Raw genomic sequence first — 14437 nt, 5'->3', positions numbered from 1 at the left:
CGGACCGGCGTAAAGTTACCCCTCATAAAGCAGGGGTAAGTCATATTAGGTATGGACGTCGGAAACGTCCGAACAGCGTTGTATTTCAGGTCGTTTGCGTAAGTCGTCCGTGAATGGGGCTGGCCGTAGGTTACGTTCGCGTCGCCTAAGCATTGAGCGGGCGTAATTTACTTTGAAAATTTGACGTGATACTGAGCATGCGTGTGTTTGTTCGGCCATGCATCTACATGGGTCACGCTTAATTTAAATACATCACGCCCACGACCTGCCTACTTTGAAATACGCATGCTTACGCCGGCCCATTTACGCTACGCCGCCGTAAATTAGGGCGCAAGTGCTTTGTGAATACTGCACTTGCCTCTCTAAGTTGCGGCGGCGTAGCGTAAAGAAAATACGCTACGTCCCGCACAAAGTTACGCCGCCCCTACGTGAATCTGGGCCATAGCCTCTCCCCATTCTCCATCTTCATTTTGATGGGATGAAGGTACCACTTATAATCTTTTCTATATTAATGGCACTTCTCTATTGCCGCGTACACACCATCACTTTATGTGATAAAAAAAAACAACGTTTTTAAAAACGTCAATTTAAATGACCGTGTGTGGGGGAAAACGTCGTTTTAGGTCTTGTGAAAAACGTCAAATTTTTTTTTGAAGCATGCTTCAATTTTTTGTATCGTTTTTCAAAACGTTGTTTTTTGTTTCACAAAAATTGACCGTGTGTAGCAAAAAACGATGTTTAAAACAACGTTTTTACACCCGCGCATGCCCAGAAGTTAGTTATGAAGCGAGCTTCAATGGAAAAAAGTGGTGAACGTAACCTCGCTTTGCTAGAGTATTGTGAAAAAACGATAGTGTGTAGGCAACGTCGTTTTTGAAAATTGAAGTTTCAAAAACGTCGTTTTTTACTTCACAGAAAATGTCGTTTTTTTTCCATCACATAAAGTGATGGTGTGTACGCGGCATATAACTTGGAGATTAACAAAGTCCTTTTAACATAAGGAAATGGGGGAAAATGGTACCGTTTATATTCATATGAATAGGTGACTAACCCTTCCCATAGGTCAGTTAATAATGTCATACTGCAGTATATATGATATTTCACGAGAAGTCCCAATAATCAGACTTCACACAGAAATGCATCAGTTACCGGTACATTTTAATTTATTATGGGCCTATTTATAAATCATGTAGTGTGTAACAGTTAAAAAAGGGGGATGCTTTTCCACAAGGCTTATGCAATGCATCATTGGTGTCTTTTTTCCCTCAATAAGGGTATTGTATTTATAAAAAAAACACAAATATATCTTCAACATTTTAAGACATGTGAAGGCATATCACAGGTGTAAAGCATGCCTGAAGAAAGATGCCTTGGATGAATAGCTCCTCAGGTAGAATAATACCAATTAAAAAAAAAAAAAATTGGACTGCAAAGAACGCAATTTTTCCATGTTTATAAAATGGGCCCCAGTGTTTTATTTTTGTAATCCACATTTAGGGCATGCCAAACCTGTCTTACCCAAGGCTGGGGATTTCCTCTTCGACAACCAAGTCAGATAGAATAAAATGATGTTTCGCTATCAGGAACCGGTTTATCACAGATTCCCGGATCTGTTGATGGAACAAAATGGAATAATCAGATGAGACAGCAGTCATTTGCCTCATTTTGAATGGACAATGGAGATATACTGTATATTAAACTGTATTATTTATACACCTTGTACAGGGCTCAAGTCCTGCAGGAACGTGTGGGAACGGAGTTTCTGCACTTTTTTCACAGCAGGAACGCAGTTCCCTTTGCAGGACTAGAGAAGCCGAGAACAGCCGAGCCGCCCGAGCCAATCCTTCACTAAGCGGCGATGCCCAGCTCTAGTCACTGTCAGGGGCAGGCGAACCTTAGTAATCCTTTATGTTACTGGCCGCTTCCTGTATATGGATTCATCGGGTAGTCACTTCCTCAATGCCGCAATGTCTCCTGGGAACAATGACAAAAGCTCCCAGGAGACATTGCGGCATCGAGGAAGTGACGGAATACCCGCACACTACCCAATGAATCCATATACAGGAAGCAGTCAGTAACATAAAGGATTACTAAGGTACAGTGGATCGAAAAAAAAAAACAAAAAAAAACACATGCGGTTTAGTAATTATGCATTTGGGCGTATAATTTTTTTATTGGTGGGGGAGTGGATCTTGGGTGGGAGTTCCCACACTATTTTCTCCAGGACTTGACCCCTGACCTTGTACCAGGATACACTTTAGAGCAGAATTTCTTTATCATTGAATAACGTGCGCGTTTACCCCAACCGCTCTACAAACAAGAGGGTTGGCCCAGACCAATCGATCAGATAACAGCTTTAACTTATCATGGTAGATTATATTACAAGATAAAATCAGTGATAACAGCACAAATACATTTTCCTTCCTAATATGTTTGTACAGAATAGGTTTGGTGTTCATAGCCGCATCAGAGATATGTGAACCAGCTCCATACAGAGCCATTCACATTCTCCTGCCATTGCCACTTGGATGCGGGGATCCCGCATTCAATTCCCAATAGTGTGAACCCGGCCTAATTGTTTGTAATTTGTTTGTAACATATTTTCATTATTAACCACTTAAGACCCGGACCATTATGCAGGTAAAGGACCTGGCCCCTTTTTGCGCTTCGGCACTGCTTCGCTTTAACTGACAATTGCGCGGGGTGCGATGTGGCTCCCAAACAAAATTGGCGTCCTTTTTTTCACACAAATAGAGCTTTCTTTTGGTGGAATTTGATCACCTCTGCGGTTTTTATTTTTTGCGCTATAAACAAAAATAGAGCGACAATTTTGAAAAAGAAAAAACAATATTTTTTACTTTTTGCAATAATAAATATCCCCAAAATATATATATATAAAAATTTTCTCAGTTTAGGACGATACGTATTCTTCTACATATTTGTGGTAAAAAAAAAAAAAAAATCACAAAAAACGTTTATTGATTGGTTTGCACAAAAGTTATAGCGTTTACAAAATAGGGGGTAGTTTTATAGCATTTTTTTTACTAGAAATGCCGGCGATCAGCGATTTTTTTCGTGACTGCGACATTATGGCGGACACATCGGACACTTTTGTCACATTTTTGAGACCATTGTCATTTTCACAGCAAAAAGTGCTATAAAAATGCACTGATTACTGTGAAAATGACAATGGCAGTGAAGGTGTTAACCACTAGGGGGCTCTAAGGGGTTAAGTGTGCCCTAAGGGAGTGATTCTTACTGTAGGGGGGCGTGGCTGGACGTGTGACGTCACTGATCGTCGTTCCCTCTAACAGCCACCTCTCCCCGTTCTTCAGCTCCTGTGACCCGATCGGGTGCGGCCAGGGAGCTTCGGACCGAGCACACCGCCGGCGGCGCGCGCGATCCACGGCTGGGCACTTAAAGGGCAACGTGCCTGTGCCCAGCCGTGCCATGTTTTTTTCAAAATTGACGCCCTTTTTTTTGTTTATAGTGCAAGAAATAAAAACTGCAGAGGTAATCAAATACCACCAAAAGAAAGCTCTATTTGTGGGAAAAAAAATTATCAAAATTTCATTGGGGTACAGTGTTGTATGACCACGCAATTGTCATTCAAAGCGTGAAAGCTGAAAATTGGCCTGGGCAGGAAGTGGTTAAAGAATTTGATGTTAGAATATATATTTACCTTATGAAGATACTTGGCAACCCGAATCCGATGTGCATCTAGATGAGTTTCTGCAGTATTTATATCTTGATCCCGTAACTTCTTCTCATAATCCTAAAAGGATTTAAAAAAGAAAAATATATATACATTTTCAAACAAAGCTAAAAGGCCAAGAGGGGGCAAATGAGACACCCCCACGGGAATGACGTCCTTAACACCCATTATGCAAGTTTAAAAGTCTCTAAAATTATTTGATTTGTCAATTGATATTAAAACGGATCACCTAGAACTAAACTGACCCATGTATTCATTTATTTCAGACATTTTGTAACGTGCCAACAAGCTATGTATTCATTTTTTTTAATAGGTAGATTATATACTGTATAGCACTGTGACTTGACAGAGAAGATTCCCCTGAAACGCGTTGCCATTTGGAGGACAACTAGTTACATACTACCCCAGGTTTTCTCATATGGATACTGCTGCCTCCCATTCCCGGTGGAAGAGAAACCTACACATCTCCCTGCTTAAAGTATAGGGGCCGGATTCAGAAAAGAAATACGACGGCGTTATCTCCTGATATGCCGTCGTATCTCCGAGTCCGGCGGTCGTATCTATGCGCCTTATTCATAGAATCAGTTACGCATAGATATCCCTAAGATCCGACAGGTGTAAGTGTCTTACACCGTCTGATCTTAGGCTGCAATTTCACGCTGGCCGCTAGGTGGCGCTTCTGTTTGTTTACGCAAGGAATATGCAAATTAGTATTTACGTCAATTCAGAAATGAACGACCGCCCGGCGCTTTTTTTTTTACGTCGTTTGCGTTCGGCTTTTTCCGGCTTAAAGTTACCCCTGCTATATGAGGGGTATGTGCGGCGCATCCTATGTTAAGTATGGCCGTCGTTCCCGCGCCAAGTTTTGAAATTTTTACGTCGTTTGCGCAAGTCGTTCGCGAATACGGCTGGACGTAATTTACGTTCACGTCGAAAGCAATAAAGGTTTTGCGGCGGATTTTCGAACATGCGCACTGAGATGCTTTCACAAACGGCGCATGCGCCGTTAAAAAAAAAAACGTAAAATATGCGGGGTTAAATAAAACACGCCCCCAACATCCCCATTTGAATTACACGGCCTTACGCCGCAACACAAACGATACGCCACCGTAAATAAGGGCGCAAGTTCTTTCTGAATACAGATTTTGCGCCCAAAGTTACAGCTACGCTCAGGTATCTGAATCCGGCCCTAGTAGTATACACCATTGCTGATCCAGACTGAGTTTCTGTCTCTGAAGCCAACTGCAAGAGCCTTCATCTATCCCTGTATCATAATTGTCAAGTGAGACATACAACCCCTGGCCTTACGAGCTGCATAAAGGCGCTCCACTGGCAATGAGAACACTGCCTCTGTTCTACAGATTTGTCTCCCACCACTGGTAATGGGTGGAGTTTACTGCTACCCTGGATAAAATACAGTTAGCTCCTGGAACATCTATTAAGAGCCCTTTCACACTGCCAGCGCCTGAAAAAAGCTGGTAAAGCGCAGCTAAAACTAGCAGCGCTTTACCAGCGTTTTTCGAGCGCTAGCAGGGCACTTTTAACCCCCGCTAGTGGCCAAATAAAGGGTTAAAAGTGCCGCTGCCAAGTCGTTTTGCAGGTGTTTTACAGGCGCTCTGCGGGAGCTTCCCATTTCAATGGAAAGGGGCGCTTTAGGAGCAGTGTATTCACAGCTCCTAAAGCGCTGCAAAGAAGCAGCTTAACCACTTAAGCCCCAGACCTTTAGACAGCTAAATTCCCAGGCCAGGTTTTGCGATTCGGCACTGCGTCGCTTTAACTGACAATTGCGCGGTCGTGCGACGTGGCTCCCAAACAAAATTTACGTCCTTTTTTTACCACAAATAGAGCTTTCTTTTGGTGGTATTTGATCACCTCTGCGGTTTTTATTTTTTGCGCTATAAACAAAAATAGAGCGAGAATTTTGAAAAAAATGCAATATTTTTAACTTTTTGCTATAATAAATATCCCCCAAAAACATATATAAAAAAAATGTCCTCAGTTTAGGCCGATACATATTCTTATACCTATTTTTGTAAAAAATAAAAAAATCGCAATAAGCGTTTATCGATTGGTTTGCGCAAAATTTATAGCGTTTACAAAATAGGGGATAGTTTTATTGCATTTTTATTATTATTATTTTTTTTTACTACTAATGGCGGCGATCAGCGATTTTTTTCGTGACTGCGACATTATGGCGGACACTTCGCACAATTTTGACACATTTTTGGGACCATTGTCATTTTCACAGCAAAAAATGCATTTAAATTGCATTCTTTATTGTGAAAATGACAGTTGCAGTTTGGGAGTTAACCACAGGGGGGCGCTGAAGGAGTAAAGCTTCACCTAGTGTGTGTGTTTACAACTGTAGGGGGGTGTGGCTGTAGGTCTGACGTCATCAATTGTGTCTCCCCTATAAAGGGGATGACACGATCGATGCAGCCGCCACAGTGAAGCACGGGGAAGCCGTGTTTACATACGGCTCTCCCCGTTCTTCAGCTCCGGGGAGCGATCGCGAGGGGGCGGCTAGAAACGAATAGCTGCGCCCTCATCCCGGATCGCTCCCTGAGGCTTACAGAACGCTGCATGTACCGGGGGGGGGGTCCCGATCGTCACCCCAACCCGCGGCAAGGCGGGTCGTTCTGCCTGCCCGTGCCATTTTGCCGGCGTATAATTACATGCGGCGGTCGTTAAGCGGTTAAAGGCCTTTTTTTGATGCCCTGCCAGCGCAGCGCCTCAGTGTGAAACCACTTGGGCTTTCACATTGGGATTGCAGATGCGGCTTCTTTCAGGCGCTATTTTCAGCGCTAAAGCGCCTGAAAAACGCCCCAGTGTAAAAGGGGTCCAAGTGTGATATAGTAGTTTATATATGTAAGTGAACTGCACCTCTTTACATTCCTATATATGACATACCCCCTATATATATATATATATATATATATGTATATATATATTTATATATTTATTACACATACATACACTGTATGTGCTCTAACAATAGTCACAGGCAAGTACAGCTTGCAGATAAAGGTAAATCCGAAATGTAGCAAAAAGGGAAAAAGCGGCGCCTTCTGAGCGTAGTAAATAAAGTATTTATTAACCGGTTAACGCCCGCCCACTGTATATATACGTCCTCTTTTTAAAGATGAATATCTTGGTAACGGCAGTAGCTGCTGCCACAACCGAGATATCCATCTCTTCAGTGGGCGGGCATGTAAACGATAACGGCGGTCTCCGCGAGATCGCCGTTATCGGTGGCGGGAGAGGGCCCCCCCCCTCCCGCTCTCCGCCGCTTATCGGAGCCGTCGGTAGCGGCGGAGGCGATCGGGTGCTGCTGCCTGATCAGCGAGGAGCAAGATGGCCCACACCCATCCTCATAGCTTTGCTGGGCGGAAGTGACGTCAAAACGTCAGTCCCGCCCAGCGTCTTAAAGAGACAATTTTTTTGTTGTCATTTTTTTAAATGACAAAATTTCCATTTTTTTTTTTTTTTTTTTGCATTCAAGTCTAAATATGAGATCTGAGGTCTTTTTGACCCCAGATCTCATATTTAAGGGGACCTGTCATGCTTTTTTTCTATTAGGGATGTTTACATTCCTTGTAATAGGAATAAAAGTGATACATTTTTTTTTTTTTTTTTTTATTTCAGTGTAAAAAATTATAAAATCAATAAAAATAAATAAGAAAACAAAAAAAAAATGTTTAAAGCGCCCCGTCCCGACGAGCTTGCGCGCAGAAGCGAACGCATACGCGAGTAGCGCCCACATATGAAAACGGTGTTCAAACCACACAAGTGACGTATCGCCGCGATCGTTAGAGCGAGAGCAATAATTATAGCCCTAGACCTACTCTGTAGCTCAAAAAATGCAACGTATAGAATTTTTTAAACGTCACCTATCGAGATTTTAAAGGGTAAAAGTTTGACGCCATGCCACGAGCGGGCGCAATTTTTAAGCGTGACATGTTGGGTATCATTTTACTCAGCGTAACATTATCTTTCACAATATATAAAAAAATTGGGCCAAATTTATTGTTGTCTTATTTTTTTATTCAAAAGTGATTTTTTTCCAAAAAAAGTGCGCTTGTAAGACCGCTGCGCAAATACGGTGTTACAAAAAGTATTGCAATGACCGCCATTTTATTCTCTAGGGTGTTAGAATAAAAAAAATATACAATGTTTGGGGGTTTTAAGTAATTTTCTAGCAAAAAAAAACTGTTTTAGTCTTGTAAACGCCGAATCTGAAAAACACCTTCTGTCCTTAAGTGGTTAAAAAGTATTAAAAGGTCAAAGGAAATACACTCACAAAGGAGCTAAAGGTAGGGCTTATCTGTATGGTAGTTCATCCGCTCTTATCTTGGGTACTGCAGATGCAACTCGTGCCTCGATGTTGACAGACAGGGACGCCGTAGCTCCTTGCCTCTATCGGCAGCGGTGGTGGAACCAGACACTCTCAGAGAGTGGAGACGGAGGACGGAATTCCCGAGCGCACAGCTGTGAATGACGTCACTTCCGGGTAAGAAGTCAGTGGGGAGGTGCACGTGTTCGAAGCATGCATGCTTCATCAGGCTCGATCTAGAAAAAATACTTTATTTACTACGCTCAGAAGGTCTAGTAAACTGCCAGTTCACTAATGAGTCAGCTGTGTAATGACCAGACCAAGGCTCTAGGCACCCAGTTGGAGACGACGCCACCCCGGCTTATAGGAAGTCTGGCCCAGGAGTCAGGAGGATCTCCACCTAGATAAGAGGTGGGAGCCAGTGTAGCACGAGGTACTAGCGATAAGCATGGAGTTGCTGAGCCTCCAAGTCTGTGGGAGACAGACCAAGGCCTAAAGCATAAGGCCTGAGCAGGAGAGCTGCTGTTATTAGCCAAGGGGGCTGAATGTTGTTTATTTCTGTAGCAGAACTGGAATGCTGAATACCCCTGCGAGGTAATCTACTATATTTGTTGAACGCTCTTTTAAATAAAAATGGGCAAAACCAGCCCTTAAATGAAGGAAAAGCAAATGGTTATGTCCTTCAAGCTCTAAACTTGGAGTAAAGCCCTTACAGTCTTCATGGACCTTGCTTTGTGCACTGGTGCGCAGTCATGTTGGAACTGGAAGGGGCCATCCCCAAACTGTTCCCACAAAGTTGGGAGCATTAAATTGTCCAAAATGTCTTGGTATGCTGATGCCTTTGGAGTTCCCTTCACTGGAGCCAAGGGGCCAACCCAACCCCTGAAAAACAACCCCACACCATAATCCCCCCTCCACCAAATGATTTGGAGGGGGTGGCCCAATACTTTTGGAAATATAGTGTGGATGAGCGAGTTTGGGGTAAAGGAATTTGATTAGCCTGCACAGAGTCCTGACCTCAACCCGATAGAACACCTTTGGGATCATTTAGAATGGAGACTGTGAGCCAGGCCTTCTTGTCCACATCAATGCCAGACCTCACAAATGCGCTTCTGGAAGAATGGTCAAACATTCCCATAGACACACTCCTAAACCTTGTGGACAGCCTTCCCAGAAGAGTTGAAGCTGTTATAGCTGCAAAGGGTGGGCCAACTAAATATTGAACCCTACGGACTAAGACTGGGATGCCATTAAAGTTCATGTGCGTGTAAAGACAGATTCACAAAGCACTTGCGCCGACGTATCTCGAGATACGCCGCGTAAGTGCAAATATGCGCCGTCGTATCTGTGCGCAGTGCCCACAAAACTAAGATACGCCAGAAAATAGGCTTCATCCGACCAACATAACTTGCCTACGCCGGCGTAGAGTGGGCGCATATTTACGCTGGACCCATTTGGCGCTCCCATTAATTTTCTATTCACATATGCAAATGAGGGAGATACGCCGATTCACGAACGTACGTCCGTCCAACGCAGTGCGCGCAAAGTCATACGTCCGGCGTAAAGTTATGCCCCATAAAGGAGGTGTAACTCAGCAGCATCCATGCAAAGGGCTGCACCAGGGAACTCAAGACGACGTATTTTATGTAAGTTTACAGGGACGAGAATATGACTAGGCGTAGGTTACGTTCACGCCGTAGGCAGTGATCCGACGTATCATAGGCAGTTGTTCCGACGTGATTGTGAGCATGCGCACTGAGATGCGCCCATGGGACAGCGCACGCGCAGTTCGTGATACGTATCATTTGCATGGCTCACGCCCACTTCCGCCGACTTACGCCTTGGAAACCCAGCGCAGATTTGGAAGCACTGGCTTTGTGAATTCAGTGCTTGCCTCTCTGCGCTGCGTCGGCGTAGCGTAAAGGAGATACGCTACGGCGGCATAAATATGTGCCAGTGTCTGTGAATCCGGGCCATAGTGTAGTTACATAGTTATTCTGCTTGAAAAAGGTCCATCCAGTTCAACCAACAGAGAAAAAAAAACACACACAAATAGTAAATCTCCATATACACTATCCTATACCCACAGTTGATCCTGAGAAAGACAAAAAAAAAACAATAAAAGAAAGAATAATCCAATGGGGGGGGGGGGATTCCAGATATCCTGCTATATGTGCAATATGAATATAAATGTCCTCACCACAAATACCCTGTCTGGGATCTCACGTTCCTTTATAGGCACCATTTTGTAATTGCGAAAATCGGCCACTTCCTGGTTACGGAGCTGCAGAAGTCTGAACCTCTTTGATCTTTTCAGCTCTTCATCCGACACAAAATTAAACTCCTTCTGCAATTGCTCCAGGCGGAAGAACTCGGGCACTTTGGCGTCCCCACCACTCGCCATCTAGGATTACCAAAATTACAGAGACAAAGTAAACGTTAATTCTGTCAGAACAGTAATTTCTTGTAAAAAAATAAATTGATATAAAATATAGTTCTTACATATCGTGTTAATAAAATTGCCTTTCTGCGCCCACCAAACACTAATCACCACAAAACCCAGCGAGAACTCAGTTACACAGTTTGCCATCAGGCATCTTAGGCAATAAAGTACTTATGCAGCATACCAACGAGCAGTGCCACGTCACCCGTTCTGGATTACCCTAGTGCAGTGATGGCGAACCTTGGCACTCCAGATGTTTTGGAACTACATTCCCCATGATGCTCATTGCACTCTGCAGTGTACTGGAGCATCATGGGAAATGTAGTTCCAAGACATCTGGGGGTGCCAAGGTTCGCCATCCCTGCCCTAGTAACTCAGATCTACTTAACCCCCCCCCCTGCACTTGCTGCTTGCCCTTTTTATTGCGGTTAAGCCTTGTTCAAGTTACTCCTGCCAGAGCTTTTCCACCAAACCTCACCTTCTTGAGCTAGGGCTATCTGGAAGACGTTCTGCATGTTAGTGCACCACCAAAGGGGCCCAACCAAGCCAGAAAACTTTTTTTGGAGATTTTTCCTCCCGGTTTTGTATAGACTTTAGCAATTCTTCACCTTCCTGAGCTGAACTCCTGCAGGTAGACTTGGACATAGCAGAGCCACTCCAGGGCCTTGGGCTGCATTCACACCTGAGCGTTTTGTCACCTGAAGCATGAAGCTCCAAAACGCTAGAGGGGAAAAAATACATTATTCTCAATGGAGATGGTTCACATCTCCACTCCAAAACGCCAAACGCCTGAAGCTCAAACAAGTTCTGGACCCTTTTTTGTTGCTCGAATTGAGCGTATTTGGGCGTTTTTCTGTTTTTAACATTGGTGACCCTAGACCTGTCCAAAATCGCGGTAAAAAACGCTGCAACAAATCACGGTAAAAAACGCTGCAAATATCGCGACAAAACACAGTAAAAAAAAAAGCAAAACGCTACGCTCAGGTGTGAATGCAGCCAAAGGGAGCGTAGCCTCTGGGGGTTTACACTATCAACTTCTGGCTTCCCTTATGCTGCTCTAGGTGACTAAAGCCTCGTACACAGGATCGGATTGCCATCAGACAAATCCGTGGAATTTTGTCCAAAGGGCGTTGGCCGTGAACTTCTTCTGCAAACAGACGTCAGAATTTTTTCAGCCAACATACACGAAACAATGTTTTTTTTCAGCTCTTTAGCGCCACCTTTTGGGCAACTTCTGCTAATGTTGTCTTGTGGTTAGCATTGGTTCGGAGCATGCGTGTTTGTACTTTGAATTTTTTGCTGAAGGACTTGTGTATACACGATTGGATAATCCGACGCCACACATTTGTGATTGGAAAATTTGAAAGCATGCTATCCAACATTTGTTGTCGGAAATTCCGACAACAATTGTCCGATGGATCGTACAAACAGTTGGATTTTCCGAAAAAAACTTTGCCATCACACATTTGTTGTCGCAAAATCCTATCGTGTGTATGGGCCTTTTCAGTTCAAGCTGATTAATAAAGCTTGGACCGAGTTACTAGCAATTATCCAGTATTTAAAAAAAAAAAAAAAAAAAAAGAAGGAGGTCCGTCCCCCAATAGCCCCCCCCACCTCGATTTTTTGTTTAAAGTCAGCAGCTACAAATATTGCAGCTGCTGACTTTTAATGGTATTCTATTGGTAAATCTATGAATCTCACCGTTATGAGCTGCATGAGAGCTGAATTGTTGGGATCATTAGGATCGAGCTTTGATTCAACCGCCCACTTGGCTAATTTCTTCATATCAGTCAGTCCAGAAGCTCCGATAGAGGATACAGCGTCTATGTTATGTAAAGCTCTATCATAGGAACAGACATTACAATTAATGGCGTAGGGAATATAGCAAGGATTATTTACAGAACAATGTACAATATTAGATATAAAAAGTAGAACATGAGTTCTGGTTGGTTACTACAGGGTTGTATCTTTCACATATTGCCTTCGAGAATAAGACCACAAATGAAAATATATAGGTAGATTCAGAGAGATTGGCCCAACTTTGCGGCGGTGTAGCTTAGCGTGTTTAGGCTACGCCGCCCTTAAGTTAGCGAGGCAAGTACTTGATTCTCAAAGTACTTGCCTGCTAAGTTACGGCGGCGTAGCCTAAAGCGGGCGGGCGTAAGGGCGCCTAATTCAAATTTGTCTGAGGGGGCGTGTTTTATGGTAATGAGGCTTGACCCGACGTGATTGACGTTTTCTCTGAACTGCGCATGCGCCGGGCGCCTACATTTCCCAGTGTGCATTGTGGCTAAGTCCGCCGCATGGGCTTATTGATTTTGACGTGGACGTAAACGACGTAAATCCCTATTCACGGACGACTTACGCAAACGACGTAAAATGTTCGAATTTCGAAGCGGGAACGGCGGCCATACTTTAACATTGTCTACGCCACCTAGGGGGCAGCTTTAACTTTATGCGGCCTATCTCTTACGTAAACGGCGTAAATGTACTGCGGCGGCCGGGCGTACGTTTGTGAATAGGCGTATGTACTGATTTACATATTCTACGCCGACCGCAATGGAAGCGCCACCTAGCAGCCAGCCGAAATATTGCAGCTCTATAAAGATCGCAGTATAGCTGGAACTAAAATGTCTTGTTTCAAATACTTGCCTGGTCGATTCAGAAAACTGGAGGCAGACTACATCACAAATGGAGCTATAGTTGCAGTTTCTTTCAGCATGTTTGTGTTTTTATATATTAACCCTTTCATGACTAAGTCTATTTCTGACATTTGGGCCCAGATTCTGAAAGGGCTTACGACGGCGCAACGCAACGCAATGTACGCCGTCGTAAGTCCTAATCTGGGGCGTCGTATCTATGCGACTGATTCTTAGAATCAGTTACGCATAGATATCCATTAGATCGGACAGGCTTACGCTCTTACGCTGTCGGATCTTAAATGCATTTTTTTTTCGCCGCTAGGTGTCGCCTCCATCGTTTTCCCCGTCGAGTATGCAAATTAGCAAAATACACGAATTCCCGAACGTACGTGCGGTCGACGCAGTGAAGTTACGACGTTTACGTTAGATTTGCGACGCGTAAAGTTGCCCCTGCTATTTGAGGGGCAACCAATGTTAAGTAGTTAAGCATTACGTTCGGCGTGGGAACGCGCTTAATTTAAATGCTATATGCCCCCTACCCGCCTAATTTGAATTAGGCGGGCTTGCGCCGCGTGATTTACGATACGCCGCCGCAACTTTACAGGCAAGTGCTTTGTGAATAAAGAACTTGCCTGTAAAACTTGCGGCGGCGAAATGTAAATGACATATGTTACGCCACCGCAGTTTTACGCCCATCTACGAGAATCTGGGTCTTGGTGTTTACAAGTTAAAATCCGTATTTTTTGCTAGAAAATTACTTAGAACCCCCAAACATTATATATATTTTTTAGCAGAGAATCTAGAGAATAAAATGGCGATTGTTGCAATATTTTATGTCACATGGTATTTGTGCAGCGGTGTTTTAAACGCAACTTTTTGGGGAAAAGACACTTAAAAAAAAAAATGAAAAAGTAAAAGTTAGCCCAATTTTTTTGTATAATGTAAAAGATGATGTTACGCTGAGTAAATCGATACCAAACATGTCACGCTTTATAATTGTACGCACTCTTGGAATGGCGACAAACTACGTTTCCTAAAAATCTCCATAGGCGGACGCTTTAACTTTTTTTTTTTTTTTTTTACGGTTACCAGGTTAGAGTTACAGAGGAGGAATATGGCTAGAATTATTGCTCTCGCTCCGACGATCGCGGCGATATCTCACATGTGTGATTTGAACACCATTTACATATGTGGGCGCAACTTCCGTATGTGTTTTCTTTGACGCGCGAGCTCGCGGGGACAGGGGCGCTTTAAAAAAATATCTTATTTTATTTATTCTTGTAATACAAAATTGTGTTTTTTTT

The 14437-nt window shown here is 43.5% G+C and overlaps 1 protein-coding gene across 1 annotated transcript in view; it reads right to left on the bottom strand.

Moving 5' to 3' along the window:
• CC2D2A (coiled-coil and C2 domain containing 2A) overlaps positions 1–14437 on the bottom strand; it is a 196974-nt gene that overhangs the window by 73277 nt on the left and 109260 nt on the right. Inside the window, exons 19-22 of the mRNA XM_040335450.1 lie at positions 12193–12331; positions 10249–10452; positions 3683–3775; positions 1519–1610 (exon numbers count right to left, since the gene is read on the bottom strand). Of these exons, the coding sequence (XP_040191384.1) occupies positions 1519–1610; positions 3683–3775; positions 10249–10452; positions 12193–12331 (528 nt within the window). The remainder of the gene's footprint in view (positions 1–1518; positions 1611–3682; positions 3776–10248; positions 10453–12192; positions 12332–14437) is intronic.

Source organism: Rana temporaria, chromosome 1 (assembly GCF_905171775.1).
Source record: "Rana temporaria chromosome 1, aRanTem1.1, whole genome shotgun sequence".
Classification (NCBI taxonomy): domain Eukaryota; kingdom Metazoa; phylum Chordata; class Amphibia; order Anura; family Ranidae; genus Rana; species Rana temporaria.
The sequence above is the reverse complement of the archived record's forward strand: the minus strand, read 5'-3'. Positions and strand labels throughout refer to the sequence as shown.